The sequence below is a fragment of the Mustela nivalis genome (assembly GCF_964662115.1).
Source record: "Mustela nivalis genome assembly, chromosome: 12".
Taxonomy (NCBI): Eukaryota; Metazoa; Chordata; class Mammalia; order Carnivora; family Mustelidae; genus Mustela; species Mustela nivalis.
Genome location: NC_139031.1, coordinates 70,734,373 through 70,748,273, shown reverse-complemented (window position 1 = coordinate 70,748,273; position 13,901 = coordinate 70,734,373). Strand labels below are relative to the sequence as shown.

The 13,901-nt window shown below is 35.3% G+C and overlaps 1 protein-coding gene across 2 annotated transcripts in view; it reads left to right on the top strand.

The window, feature by feature from the left end:
- Window positions 1–11,649, top strand: part of GTPBP10 (GTP binding protein 10) — a 28,438-nt gene extending 16,789 nt beyond the window's left edge. The window contains exons 5-10 of one of the 2 annotated variants that reach the window (XM_082692300.1): window positions 848–921; window positions 2,354–2,406; window positions 4,925–5,032; window positions 5,749–5,826; window positions 9,227–9,350; window positions 11,170–11,649. In XM_082692300.1, coding sequence (XP_082548426.1) covers window positions 848–921; window positions 2,354–2,406; window positions 4,925–5,032; window positions 5,749–5,826; window positions 9,227–9,350; window positions 11,170–11,405 — 673 coding nt within the window. In that variant the 3' untranslated portion in view covers window positions 11,406–11,649. The remainder of the gene's footprint in view (window positions 1–847; window positions 922–2,353; window positions 2,407–4,924; window positions 5,033–5,748; window positions 5,827–9,226; window positions 9,351–11,169) is intronic. The other variant, XM_082692301.1, reaches the window with a different exon arrangement.
- The last annotated feature ends 2,252 nt before the right edge of the window (window positions 11,650–13,901 follow it).

The following is a 13,901-nucleotide window of genomic DNA, read 5'->3' as shown; positions in this document are numbered from 1 at the left end:
CTCAGTAGGTTAAGCCTCTGCCTTCAGCTCAGGTCATGATCTCAGGGTCCTGGGATCAAGCCCTGAGTCAGGCTCTCTGCTCAGCAGGGAACCTGCTTCCTCCTCTCTCTGCCTACTTCGGATTTCTATCTGTCAAATAAATAAATTAAATCTTTTAAAAAAAAAAAGAAGAAGAAGTATTGGGAATGTGTAATTTGTTGAAGGTAGGCTATTGCTAAATGAGATTCATTACTTCTCTCTACTTTTGTATATATTTGGAAATACAGTATAAAACATATTAAAGAAAATTTATAAAGCAATATAAGCAATATTTTGTCATTGTTTGGCTAGAATTAGTGGATTGTTAGTATTTTCATTAGTTTCTTTTTGTTTTTCTATGATTTGCAGGCTTTTTTAAGATAATTGAATTATACTCCCAATACTAAAACATCACTAGTGTCCAGCATAAATTTATCTTTATTTTTTTCATATGTATATTTCATTCAAGTTTTTCAGGATTATTATTTTTAAAAAATAATTTATGTATTTGACAGAGAAAGACACAGCGAGAGAGGGAACACAAGAGGGGGAGCAGGAGAGTGAGAAGCAGGGCTCCCACAAAGCAGGGAGCCCGATGCAGGGCTAGATCTCAGGACTCCGGGATCATGACCTGAGCCGAAGGCAGACACTTGATGACTGAGCCACCCAGGCATCCCCTTTTGGGATTATTTTTAATTTATAGTCTGTTTTTATTCCCACAGGTATTCAAGAAATGTACTTGCTGAAATGTTAGAAATTCAGAGATAATCAAGTATTGTTAACAATACTAATATTTGTTTTAATTCATTACATTATTTTTTCATTTCAGATTCCCAAATGCTGGAAAATCCTCTTTGCTAAGTCAGGTTTCTCATGCAAAGCCTGCAATTGCAGATTATGCATGTAAGTATCATTTGTTGTGTATTTTAATATGTGGAGGTAAATTTTTAAAGACTCATCTTTCTTTGAATATGAATAAAGTGACAACTCTGAGGTAGCCTTAGTGTGAAAACTTGGCCACCAGCGTACATGCATTTCCCATTAATCCTTGAAATCTCTTTAGCTCTTCACAAAGTTCCTAGTACTTGTTAGATACTTGCTTCTTTGCATTTATTTCTCCTTGCATAACCACTTATTTGACTTAGTTGTGATTTTCTGAGCACCTATCCTTTATCAAGCACTGTTCTTTCTATTCATTTAGCAAGTATTTCTGTGAACTCCAGTGGGTTCTGTAGAAACAAAGATGGGTAAGCACTGTTCTGACTCTTACTGAGCTTATAGACTAGTAGGGGAGGGCATATATATCATACCTGACTATAAGAGAATATATTATGATTCTGTGAAAGAGTGTAGTTAGCCGCTTTAAACTTTGGAAAGGTGTAATGCTAGGGCTGAGGTATGAAGAATACTTGCATTAATCAGTGGGAGACAGTGGATGTGAAAGGTACTTCCGTCAGAGGAAGTAGCAATGTACACAAAGGCTCTCTGGTGGCAGGGAGATCTCTGTGTCTAGAGAACATGTAATAAGGGAAAGAGGGAATTGATGAGGCAGGAGATGTAAGTAGAAACTATATCATACAGACCAGGTAGGCTTTGCTCTTTATATCTAAAGAGCAGCTCATAGCCTTTTAATCAAAGGATGAAATGATTAGATTGCTTTTCAAAAAGATCTCACCACATGTGATGTAGAAAATGGATGGGTGTGGGACCTAAATGGGTCTGGGAAGAGTAGTTAGGTTATTGCATTAGCTAGATGAAATAGAATGGATGCTTAGACCACGTAATGAATAAATGTGATAGAGTCTCTGTTATCATTAAACGAAAAGATACAGAAACATCCATTGACCTGGAAAATACAATTAAGCCATTCTAAAATTAAACTCTGATGAAGTAGAGTTAGTTTGGTTCTAATTGCTGTAAATTATGTGACCATTATTTATTGTTAAAGTATAGGAGCTCTTGGGAAGGAAAGAGGAAGAAAAGTTCAGAGTCATAGGAAAGAGGCTAGTGCAGAATTGATAAGGTTTGAGGATAAGTGAATGAGAAAGGACTAAACAAATTTCGCCCACAGACCCAGTGATAGAAACCTAAATTCTGTTCTACCCAGCGGCACCTTTATCATGCTCCTTAAAGTACAGCCAAAGAACTTTGAAGCCCACTGATTAGATTAGCTTTATGCCTGTGCAGATTATAATTGTATTTTCCACTCCAACAATGAGAATATAATCTGACTTAAATTGTTTACCAAAAAATAGTAATATTTTTTTATACATAATGGTAAGACAGTTTTGAGAGTACCAGCCTTATTCTAGCCTAAATTTATTATTTCTTTTAGTTACAACATTAAAGCCTCAGCTTGGAAAGATTATGTATGATGATTTCAAACAGGTAAGTATTTTTAAAGACATTTGGTTAGAAGTGCTTTTGATGCTTGGACTATGTAATATTTGATTGTTTCTATGGTGTTGGGGGGAAAGGTAGCAGAATTTTGTTTTTGGTAAATGAGACCATGATCGAATCAATTCTCCTGAGCATGATAATAGTAGAATATCATATGAAAATATAACTTTTTGTCCTTCCAAAGTTTAGGTCCAGTTTATCGTTACAGCATAGAATCTTCTTTATCTCTTTGATCTCTGTTTGTTCTCATTGCAAGTCTGTATTTTACTGTATTTGATTATGGATTTTTGCTTCCTAAAAACATTTTCTAAAGTTCATGGAATTTACTTTATTCCAACTTTCTCTTTCTAAAACAAATTTTTTTTAATTGCAAGGGATTCTGGTCTAGCTATTAAAACTTATTTTTCCTTAATAAAGAATAACTATAGATCTTTTGAATAATTAGAGTAAAAACAAATAACAAAGGAAAGTAACAAAATTTTTAAAATATATAATGTATGACAAGCATTTATGCTCCTTGGTATTTACGCAAATGCAACATACACACAAAAACCTGCACATGGATGTTTGTAACAGCCTTGTTCAGAAGTGCCAAACCTTGGAATCTACCAAGATGTCCTTCAGTAGGTGAATAGATAAATAAATTGTGGTAATAAGGGAATATGATCTAACACTAAAAAGAATTGAGCTGTGAAGTCATGAAAAGACATGGAAGAACTTAAATGCATATTCCTAAGGGAAAGAAGCCAATCTGAAAAGGCTACATACGATATGGTTCTAACTATGTCACAGTCTAGAAAAAGGCAAAACTATGGACATGACAAAAAGATCAGTGGTTTCCAAGGATTAAGGGGAAAGAAAGGATGACCAGTAGAGCACAGGATTTTTAGGGCAGTGAAACCATTCTGTATGATACCATAATGGTGGGTACATGATGATATACATTTGTCAAAGCCAGTAGAATGCACAAAACCAAGAGTGAACCCTAATGTAAAGTATGGACTTAAGGTGATAATACATCAGTGACACATAAAAGATTTATGTTCATTTATATAAGTTATTTAACAATAAAAATTTTTTTAAATCTTTATTATATAGAATAAGTAAAATTATAAATAATTTGAATATGGAGAACAATATATAGAGGAAAAGAGAACATTGTAAATTTTAAGGGAAACTTAATTCTCAGTTGCAAAATTCTAAGATGGAGAACCTGCAAACAAAATTTTAGGACATGAAAAAAATCTTTTCAGGACATGAAACCTCTGTTGCATTTTGTCTATATGACTGCTTTGTCATATAGCCACAGTTTCCTTTAAAACTGTGAAATCCGGGGCACCTGGGTGGCTCAGTGGGTTAAAGCTCAGGTCATGGTTCCACGGTCCTGGGATCTAGCCCCGTATCGGGCTCTCTGCTCAGCAGGGAGCCTGCTTCCTCCTCTCTCTCTCTCTGCCTGCCTCTCTGCTTACTTGTAACCTCTGTCTGTCAAATAAATAAATAAATAAATCTTTAAAAATAAATAAATAAATAAATTTGTGAAATCCTATCCACAGGGGCATGTATGAAGAGCAGTGCTTCTCAGCCCTTACTGCACATCGTTACAATTAACTGGATGGCTTCAGAACAACAATGATAAATGAAGCCTAGGCGCCGGAGATTTGAAACCAAATTCCTTGGGGTAGGGCCTGGGTATCTCTACTTTTTAAAAGATCCCTGGGTGTTTATAATGTGCAGTGAGGTTTGAAAACCACAAATACAGACTAATAGTTAATCACTTACCATTTCAAAAAGGAGATATAAGAACCTTTTCTCCTGGGGTGCCTGGGTGGCTCAGTCGGTTAAGCAGCTGCCTTCAGCTCAGGTTATGATCTCAGGGCCCTGGAATCGAGCCCCACATCGGGCTCTCCACTGAGCGTGGAGCCTGCTTCCCTCTTTCCCTCCGCCTGCCGCTCTGCCTACTTGTGATCTCTATCTCTCTGTTGAATAAATAATAAAAATCTTTAAAAATATATATTTTTTAAAAAATAAAATTTTAAAAAAAAGAACCTTTTCTCCTTTACTTTTCAAAAATGGTCAGTAGTCCTCCTGGTAGAACATAAACAGAAAAGGAACAGTGGTGCCACATAATCAATTACATATGGAATTTAAAACTCGAAACTATAGAGCTATAAGTCTATGTCTGCTGAATTACTATCCCTCTATACTTTTAAGAACTCAGAAAGTTGAAATTCTGTGACAGGTTCATGTTGAACAATATAATCGATGGAATTCTAAAGAGAACTTATGTGATTAATAAATGTTAAACTAATCCCTAGAATTCTTAGATTGTTAGATTAGTAAGTAAAAATGGGACTCTAATTTCTGATAACAAATGGTTTTGATTCTTAATATCTTGGTTTTATAAATATGCAGTGATAATCACAAATTAGTAACTGTATTTGAAATAGGAAAATTTGAGGATGTAATTATTTTCTTTTTTTTATTAAACCATCTAATTTTGTATTAGATATCAGTAGCTGATCTTCCTGGTTTAATAGAAGGAGCACATATGAACAAAGGAATGGGCCATAAATTCCTCAAGCATATAGAAAGAACCAAACAACTACTGTTTGTTGTAAGTCATATGTGTACCAGTGTAATGTTCAAATGAATGTGAAAATCAATGTGTTTAGTTTTCTTTATCTGATATGTCGTTTGCAAATATCTTCTCCCATTCTGTCAGTTGTCTTTTGATTTTGTTAACTGTTTCCTTTGCTGTGCAAAAGCTTTTGATCTTGATGAAATCCCAATAGTTCATTTTTGCCCTTGCTTCCCTTGCTTTTGGCGATGTTCCTAGGAGAAATTCTTTAGAATAATAAAATTAAAAGATAAGGTACTATCACATGTTATTCTACTAAGTGTTTAAATGGGAGTCAAATATAGTAAGTAATCTTCGTTTATAACACAGAGTGGAGATGGCATTACTATATCCGATGTAAGTTTGGCCATACTTATCAAGGTTTAATTCTTTAAGGCTGTCAACATACTGTTATGTTATTATAGAGTATCTCTTTCCTATTTCATTGATGGTGTTGGAGCTATTTATTAGATTGTCTGTATCTCATACAAATTGTTTTATCCATACTAGTTTTTTATTTCATTAATATTATAATTTCATCAGAATAATTATGGCTGTCTTTACACCACAGTTTCTCTTACTCATTTTGAATTACTGAATTAACAATGTATAGATTGAGAAATTATTTTTAGCTTGAGAAAGTTAAACATTTCAAAACAGAAATTTGTAGCTGTAGTTATGTCAAAAGCCGTCTCTTTCCATCTTTTTTTTAGGTCGATATTTCTGGATTTCAGCTTTCTTCCCAAACTCAATACAGAACTGCCTTTGAAACCATAATACTGCTTACAAAAGTAGGTTTTCTGTTTTACTGTGTTCTGTATTTGGTCTGACATGTAGGCATATAGAACTGTATTAGATAACAGATAATTAGAATGAATACATATTCTACCTCTACTTTTTGAAGCTTTGAAGTCAAAGAATCATCTAAACTTGCTTTCTCCAGTTCTGTGTTAACCCACGCTTCAACCTATTAAAACCAATGAAATTCTCCTTTATTTTAAATCTCTGTTACATACTTCTCAGACTTTATTCTTGCTTGAACTTTTATTCCTACTTTTTAGACTATTTCTCAGTCTGTTTTTTTTTTTTTTAAGATTCTTTTTATTTATTTGACAGAGAGATCACAAGTAGGCAGAGCAGCAGGCAGACAGAGAGGGGAGGGGAAGCAAGCTCACCGCTGAGCAGGGAACCTGATGCAGGGATGGATCCCAGGACCCTGAGATCATGACCTGAGTCAAAGGCAGAGGCTTAACCCACTGAGCCACCCAGGTGCCCCTCGGTCTATTTTTTTTTTTTTTTTAAGAAAATTTTATTTATTTGAGAGAGAGTATGAGTGGGGTGAGAGGCAGAGGGAGAAGCAGCTCTCCAGTGAGTAAGGAGCCTAATGTGGGGATTGATCCTGGGACTGTAGGCTCATGACCTGAACCAAAGGCAGATGTTTAACCAACTAAGCCACCCAGGCACCCCTCAGTCTATTTTTTTGCTTTTTTCTGTTCATTCCTTAGATAGCATTCCGTTACAGTTAATACACTGATGACTGCCAGATCTTTCTGATACCTACGTCTTCTGGTCTTGCTTTAGACCAGCCAACTAATGGATATCTTTCACTGGCTGTCACATTACGTTCTCAAACTTAATATGCATACAACTGAACTTTAATGGTTTTGTAAACCAGAATCCTGGGTGTTAGTCTCGCTTCTTTCCTTCTCACCATCTGCATTAAGCCCTATCACTTCCATATCCTAAATCTTTGAAATTCATCTATGTGTCTTCATCCACACTGTTATAATCATCAGCCCTCCTCACTAGAATGTTTTAAGTATTCCTATGTCATCACATTGCTTCCAGTCTCACTTCTCTCCAGTCCATTTTTTAAAATTGAAATGTAGTTGACATACAAAGTTACAGTATTTTCAGGTGTATACAACATAGTGATTCAGTAACTCTATATACATCATGCTATGTTCTCCACAAGTGTACCTTCCATCTGTCACCACACAATGCTATTATAATACCATTCTCTAGGGGCGCCCGGGGGGCTCAGTGGGATAAAGCCTCTGTCTTCAGCTCAGGTCATGGTCCCAGGGTCCTGGGATTGAGCCCCGCGTCTGGCTCTCTGCTCAGTAGGGAGCCTGCTTCCCCGTCTCTCTCTCTCTCTCTCTGCCTGCCTCTCTGCCTACTTGTGATTTCTGTCTGTCAAATAAATAAATAAAATCTTAAAAAAAAATAATACCATTCTCTAGCTCTATATTTTTTATTCTATTTTATATTTTTAAATATGGCAGCTAGAGTGATATTTGTGAAAAAACCAAGATAATGCTTGTTCTTTGCTTAAAATACTTCAGTGGGGGTGCCTGGGTGGCTCAGTCAGTTACGCATCTGCCTTAGGCTCAGGTCATGATCTCGGAGTCTGGGATCAAGCCCCACATCAGGCTCTCTGCTTACTGGGGAGCCGGTTTCTCCCTCTCCCTCTGCCTGCCACTCTGTCTAATTATGTACTCTCTTTCCCTCGCTCAAATAAATAAATAAAATATTTTTAAAAAATAAAACACTTCAGTGATTTCCCCCCCTGTTGTTAGGTTGAAGTCTAACTCTGAATGTGTTTTTTGAATTTGGCAAGGGTTGGCTCCTAGCAGTTCATCTCTGCCCTTCCTGCCTCACTTTTTATTCTTAGCTACATGATTTCTCTCTAACACAGCATGTTGTTGCTTACCTCCAGGACTTTTTATATCTTATATCCTTGTCACTTTTTTCCTGTGAGTATTTGAATACAGGTTTCTATATGGACATGTTTTCATTTCCCTTGGGCATATATACCTAGGAGTAGAATTGCTAGATAATATGGTCAGTCAATGTTTAACACTTTGAGGACCTGCCAGAATTTTAGAGTGGCTGAACCATTGTACTCCTTTATAATCACACTAGCAAGGTATGTGAGGGTTCTAGTTTTTCTACAAGAATGCCAAAACTTGTTCCTTTGTCTATGTTTTTTCTTTTTAGTTATCCTAGTAAGTGAGGTGGTATTTCATTATGGTTTTGACCTGCATTTCTCTAGTGACTAATGATGTTGAGCATCCTTTCATGTGTTTATCAGCCATTTTCATGTCTTTGAAGAAATGTCTGTTCACATTCTTGGTGTATTTTTTAAGTTGGGTTACTTATCTTATTGTTGTTGAGTTGTAAGAGTTCTGTATATTTTGGATACAAGTCCCTTATCAGGTACATGTCTTGTAAATATTTCTCCCATTTCTTTTGTCTTCACTTTTGTTGTTTGTTTGTTTTTAAGATTTTATTTATTTATTTCAGAGAGAGTGAGTGCATGAGCAGGGGAAGGGGCAAAGGGAGAGGGAGAAACAGACTCCCCGCTGAGCAGGGAGGCTGACAGGAGGCTCCATCCCAGGAACCTGAGATCATGACCTTAGCCAGAGGCAGATACTTACCCATTGAGCCATGCAGGTGCCCTTGTCTTCATTTTCTTTATATTATTTGAAGCACAAAGGTTTATATTTTAATGAAGTTCTTTTTGTCTATTTTTGTCTTTTGCTTGTGCATTGCTGTCACAGCTAAGAAACCATTTCCTGGGGTGCCTGCGTGGCTCAGTGGGTTAAGCCTCTGCTTTCAGCTCAGGTCATGGTCCCAGGGTCCTGGGATCGAGCCCCGCATCGGGCTCTCTGCTTGGCAGGGAGCCTGCTTCCTCCTCTCTCTCTGCCTGCCTCTCTGCCTACTTGTGCTCTCTGCCTGTCAAATAAATAAATAAAATATTTAAAAAAAAAAACAAACCCATTTCCTAATTTATGGTCATGAAAATTTACTACTAAGCACACTTACTTTTTCTAAGAATAATATAAATATAGCATTAGACTGTTACTATTTACTTCTGAATTTTATCAGTGTGCTTAATAGAAGTCTAGATATCTGTATTTGGTCCTATGTACAAATCACTATGTCTCTAAGATGTCATTTGAATTAAAATATATTAACATGTGACCTAACCAGTGAGCATTTTATGAATTTTCTTTGTCATTTAATTTTGTGGTTGTTGAGGTTTATTGAATTTCAGAAATGTCAGTGGGCTCTAGATTACCCAGGCCTACAAAGTAAAGAAAGATATTACCAAATAGGTAATCTATATATTTATTTTAATAAAATTACTTGGTTTTTTTTTTTTTTTTTTTTTTTTTTTTTTGGAAGGAATTGGAGTTGTACAAAGAGGAACTTCAGACAAAACCTGCACTTCTGGCAGTTAATAAAATGGACTTGCCAGGTGCTCAGGATAAATACCATGTACTGATGAATCAACTCCAAAATCCTAAAGGTAAACCCATTTGTTCTTTAATGCCAATTTAATGATTACCTATTGCGTGCAGAAAGTGCTAAGTGGTGTAATCAATGCAAAAGAAAACTGATAATTGCTACTCTTAAAAAAAATTATGTTTGAAGAAAGAACACATTAATATGAAACTTTAAATAACATTGTAACATAATACTTATCAAGTTTCAGAACTGTGATATGGACAGTAAGTTAGCAGGGACAAAAGGAAAAGTCGGGCTTCATAAAGAAGTGAAATTTAAACTAGGCCCTTAAAGAGTTAATGGGAGTTGGATCAGAAGAGAAGAAAGTCCGCATCTACCTGTAAATTCTTTTACTTTAACATACTTCACAAGTTCTAGACCTTCATTCCCCTAATACACTATAAATTTAAAACCAGAGCAAATAGTTCTAAAGAGATATGTATTTTTGCAATGCCAGCAAAGTACTCTGAAGAGTCCTAATTTCTAAAAAGAACTTATGTACCTACATATGTGTGACATAGAATAATAGTGCTGTTGTTGCAAAAGGATTTATTTGTTTGAAATTTGTTCCCAAATGGACCACTTCGTGTAAAGGAACTTAAAGGGACTCTCCATAGTTTTGAATATTGACCTTTGCAGAACACTTCCTATCCTACAGTAATGATGCTTTCATTTTTCTGAATCTAGAAGAGGAGAAAAAGTCAGGTGGATAGAAGGTGGCTAATATGTTTTTAAATGGTACTAATTCCCTGTTTTATCCTTCTATAGAAATGGGGAAAATAAGTTATAGTATACTGGGGCTATCACACAGCACCAGAAGATCCTTTCTCCCTTACAGAAATCTTTCCCTTGCATAATTTACGTATTGGAGCTGTCCTTGAGTTAATAAATTACTTTCAGGATATAAATATTCCTGGAAATACTGAGTACTCTTTATTCTATAATGTCACTTGCTTTATGAGGTCATTAGATCTATTTGCTAGTTGGTCTTGCAGAAAAGGGAATTTACAGAGGAGGTGTCAAAAGGGAGAGTAACTCAAGTGTTTGTGCTATTTTGGTCTGTCATAAAACAAAATACAGTGACCTCAGTGATAATTCCTGAGTTAACATCTTTGGACTTCTTTGAGGATGTTCGAATCTCACAAATGAAGTTCCATGTTTACTTGTACAGTCTCTTTCAGTCCAGCCTTTCCAGTGCATATCCATGTTAACCCATCCCATCAATGTGCCGTCTCCCTTCCCATTGTCTTGAAGGCAGGGAAGAGGAAAAAGTAATATAATAGCTGTCAGCCCCTGTGGGGTGATAGATTGAACTCATCTGAAATGATTTCCCATTAAAATGTCCCCACACTCCTTTCAATTTTAGTACAGCTCCTAATGCCAGAGCCTGTAGTTTAGGGTAGTTTAGTAGTTAAAGCCTGTAGTTTAGGGCAGCTAAAGGCCACCTGTGTATTGAGGCAAGTGACAAAATCCCAATCATGAATGATGTTATTTTTATACATACATCTTTTAGAAAATCTGTGTTGCCTGACTTCATTGAGCTCCTCCAGAAAAAGCAAATTTTTTGCTTCTGTAAATAGAGCATGTGATTTATCTTTTATTTTTACTTAATTTGGTTTAAAATATATTCATCCAAAAAATATTTGCTAAGCACCTATCATGTGCTTAGAATCTTGCCATTGTCATTTGTAAAAACAAAAGTTTCTGAGAGGTTATTAATGAGGGAAGGAAAAAAAGAATAATACTAGTTTTTAGTACCTTGATTCATAAACCTCTAATATAGTTTTAATTTACTTTCAAAGACAATGAAAATCAGCTTAGTTTTGTGCTCCTTGTTTCAGATTTTCTGCATCTATTTGAAAAAAACATGATTCCAGAGAGGACCATGGAGTTCCAACATATCATCCCCATCTCTGCAATTACAGGAGAAGGAATTGACGAATTAAAGAACTATATAAGAAAATCTCTAGATGAACATGCCAATCAGGAAGATGATGCATATCATAAGAAACAGTTGCTTAACTTACAAATTTCCAGTACAATATCTTATAGTGAGCCACCACCAAAAAATTATTAGCCCCAGATAGATGTAATTTAAATCTATTAAAAGTGATACTGAGGGGCACCTGGGTGACTCAGTGGGTTAAACCTCTGCCTTCGGCTCAGGTCATGATCTCATGTCCTGGGATCGAGCCCTGTGTCGGGCTCTCTGCTCTGAGGGGAGCCTGCTTCCCCCTCTTTCTCTGCCTGCCTCTCTGCCTATTTGTGATGTCTCTCTCTGTCAAATAAATAAATAAAATATTTTTTAAAATTAAAACAAATTTTAAATGATACTGAAATTATATTCATTTGAAAGTTTTTCTACAGACATGTATTCTTTAGAAGGTTTATTAACCTTCTGCTATAAATGCCATCATTCAAGAACCATACCTTCTTGTTTTGTAGTTACGTGTATAGATAATAAAAAACTAAGACCTAGAAATGACAACTTATATTTTATGGCCAATCTACCCATAATAAAATCCTCTGATATTCCTGTAGTTATGACATCTCTAGTGAGATCATTTATATATATATAAACAGAAGAGCATTCTCTAGAATATTATTCAAATGAGCAACCAGGTTTTGTTTGTTTTTGAGTCTGTCGTATACCTGGTTCTACTAATTATATAATAGTTACCTTTTTTGGAAAACTTCAAAACCCTAAATTTTAACATATTTTCAGTAATAATAAAGATCACTGATAATATTTAACAGAAACCAGCAGGTAGATGATTATAGTTTCACCTTTTGGAAAACTTTCTTTCTTAATTATAAATCTTTTTTCCTGCTTTGGAGCAGTATGGTACATGTCTCATTTTCTTGAACTCAAATCTGTCTTGTTTTCATATTTTGGTAAAGAGAAGTAATAGGAAGAACAGATTTGAAACAATATTATCAATCATCAGTATATTGATATTAAAATTTCTAAATTTCTGTGTTTCAGAAATACAAATTGGACATTTTCTCTTCATCAGTTTTATTATAAAATATATATGTTCATTGTAAGAAATAACACATAAACCACCCAAAAGCATATAAAGGAAAACAACTTCCCATCTTCCTGCACTGGGCCGTCTCATCCTTCCCAGAGAAAACCACTGTTAATAATTTCTTATTTCCAGCAGAATTTTTTAATTGATTTATCTTTTTACTCAAATGAGTTCATTATATAAACCTTTTCTGAGTTGGGTTTTTTTTGTTGTTCAAATAGTAGCAAGTTAATGAGCTTTTAAAATTAATTCTTCAAAGCTACTTTTAAATTATTAGAAATTTTTTTGGAATTTAAGCCTCCATGAAGCTTTTACATATGGTTATAGTACTACATAAAAATCATGTCCGTATAGTTCTTAAATTTCCTCTGATGTGACAATGTGAATGAGTGTTTACAAGTATTATTTCACTTTTATTTGTTCTGTTTTCTGTTCTCCACTCCCACCTCCCATTCAGGGCCCCAATGGCTTTTTTTTTTGTATTTCTTTTTCCTTCATTGCACAGGTATTTATTGAGTATCTCCCGTCTGTCAGGCACTGTGCAAGGCACAGCATGTACAGTGTTGAAGACAGGACCTGCTGCCGTTACAGACCTCACATTCAATAGCAGAAACTGCAGGGGATTAGAATAGTCTGGTCTTGCTTTACAGCGAAGAAGTAAGAGTGAGGAGAGCATTCGGAATTTGAACATCTGTACTGATCATTCTGATCATGTTTCATTTTGAGTATGTTTTACGTTTATAACTTTAGTATCGTTTTTCTCTTAACTTATATTATTTCCTAAATATATAGAAGTAGTAATGTGAGGACAATTTCATCAGGTGAATTTCTGAAGTTCTGACACCATAATCTTATTTTCTGCTGTGGCAAAGGATAGTAGATAACGTGCTGAGAATTAAGAGGAATTACATCTTATTTGTTAGTAATGGCCAGGTCACTACAACTAAAGAAAGCATTTTGTTATGTAACTCACTAAATGTTTCATGATTTATATTTTCTAGTTAATGAAAGTTGATAGTTGAGGGCGCCTGGGTGGCTCAGTGGGTTAAGCCACTGCCTTCAGCTCGGGTCATGATCTCAGGGCCCTGGGATCGAGTCCCGCATCGGGCTCTCTGCTCGGCGGGGAGCCTGCTTCCCTCTCTCTCTCTCTGCCTGCCTCTCCGTCTACTTGTCATTTCTCTCTGTCAAATAAATAAATAAAATCTTTTTAAAAAAATTAAAAAAAAAAGAAAGTTGATAGTTGATTTTTATTCTAAACAGAAGGAGAAAATCTGGATCCCTTTTTATTTTACAAAAAATACATTTTAAGAACTTAAAGATTTATTTTGAAATCAATATTAACATCTCAGATGCCATTTATTTTGTCCTTAAGCAAGATTTTTTTTCACTTTTACCTTTCAAAATATATATACTTTTTGAAAGACTTAATTTTTATATTACTGAATAGCCAAGGTATCAGTGTGCTGCATATACTAAATTTTTACCAAGTCCCAGTAGTTCTTGCAGAGCTTGTGTCAGATTGATTTACCATCATCGCTTCT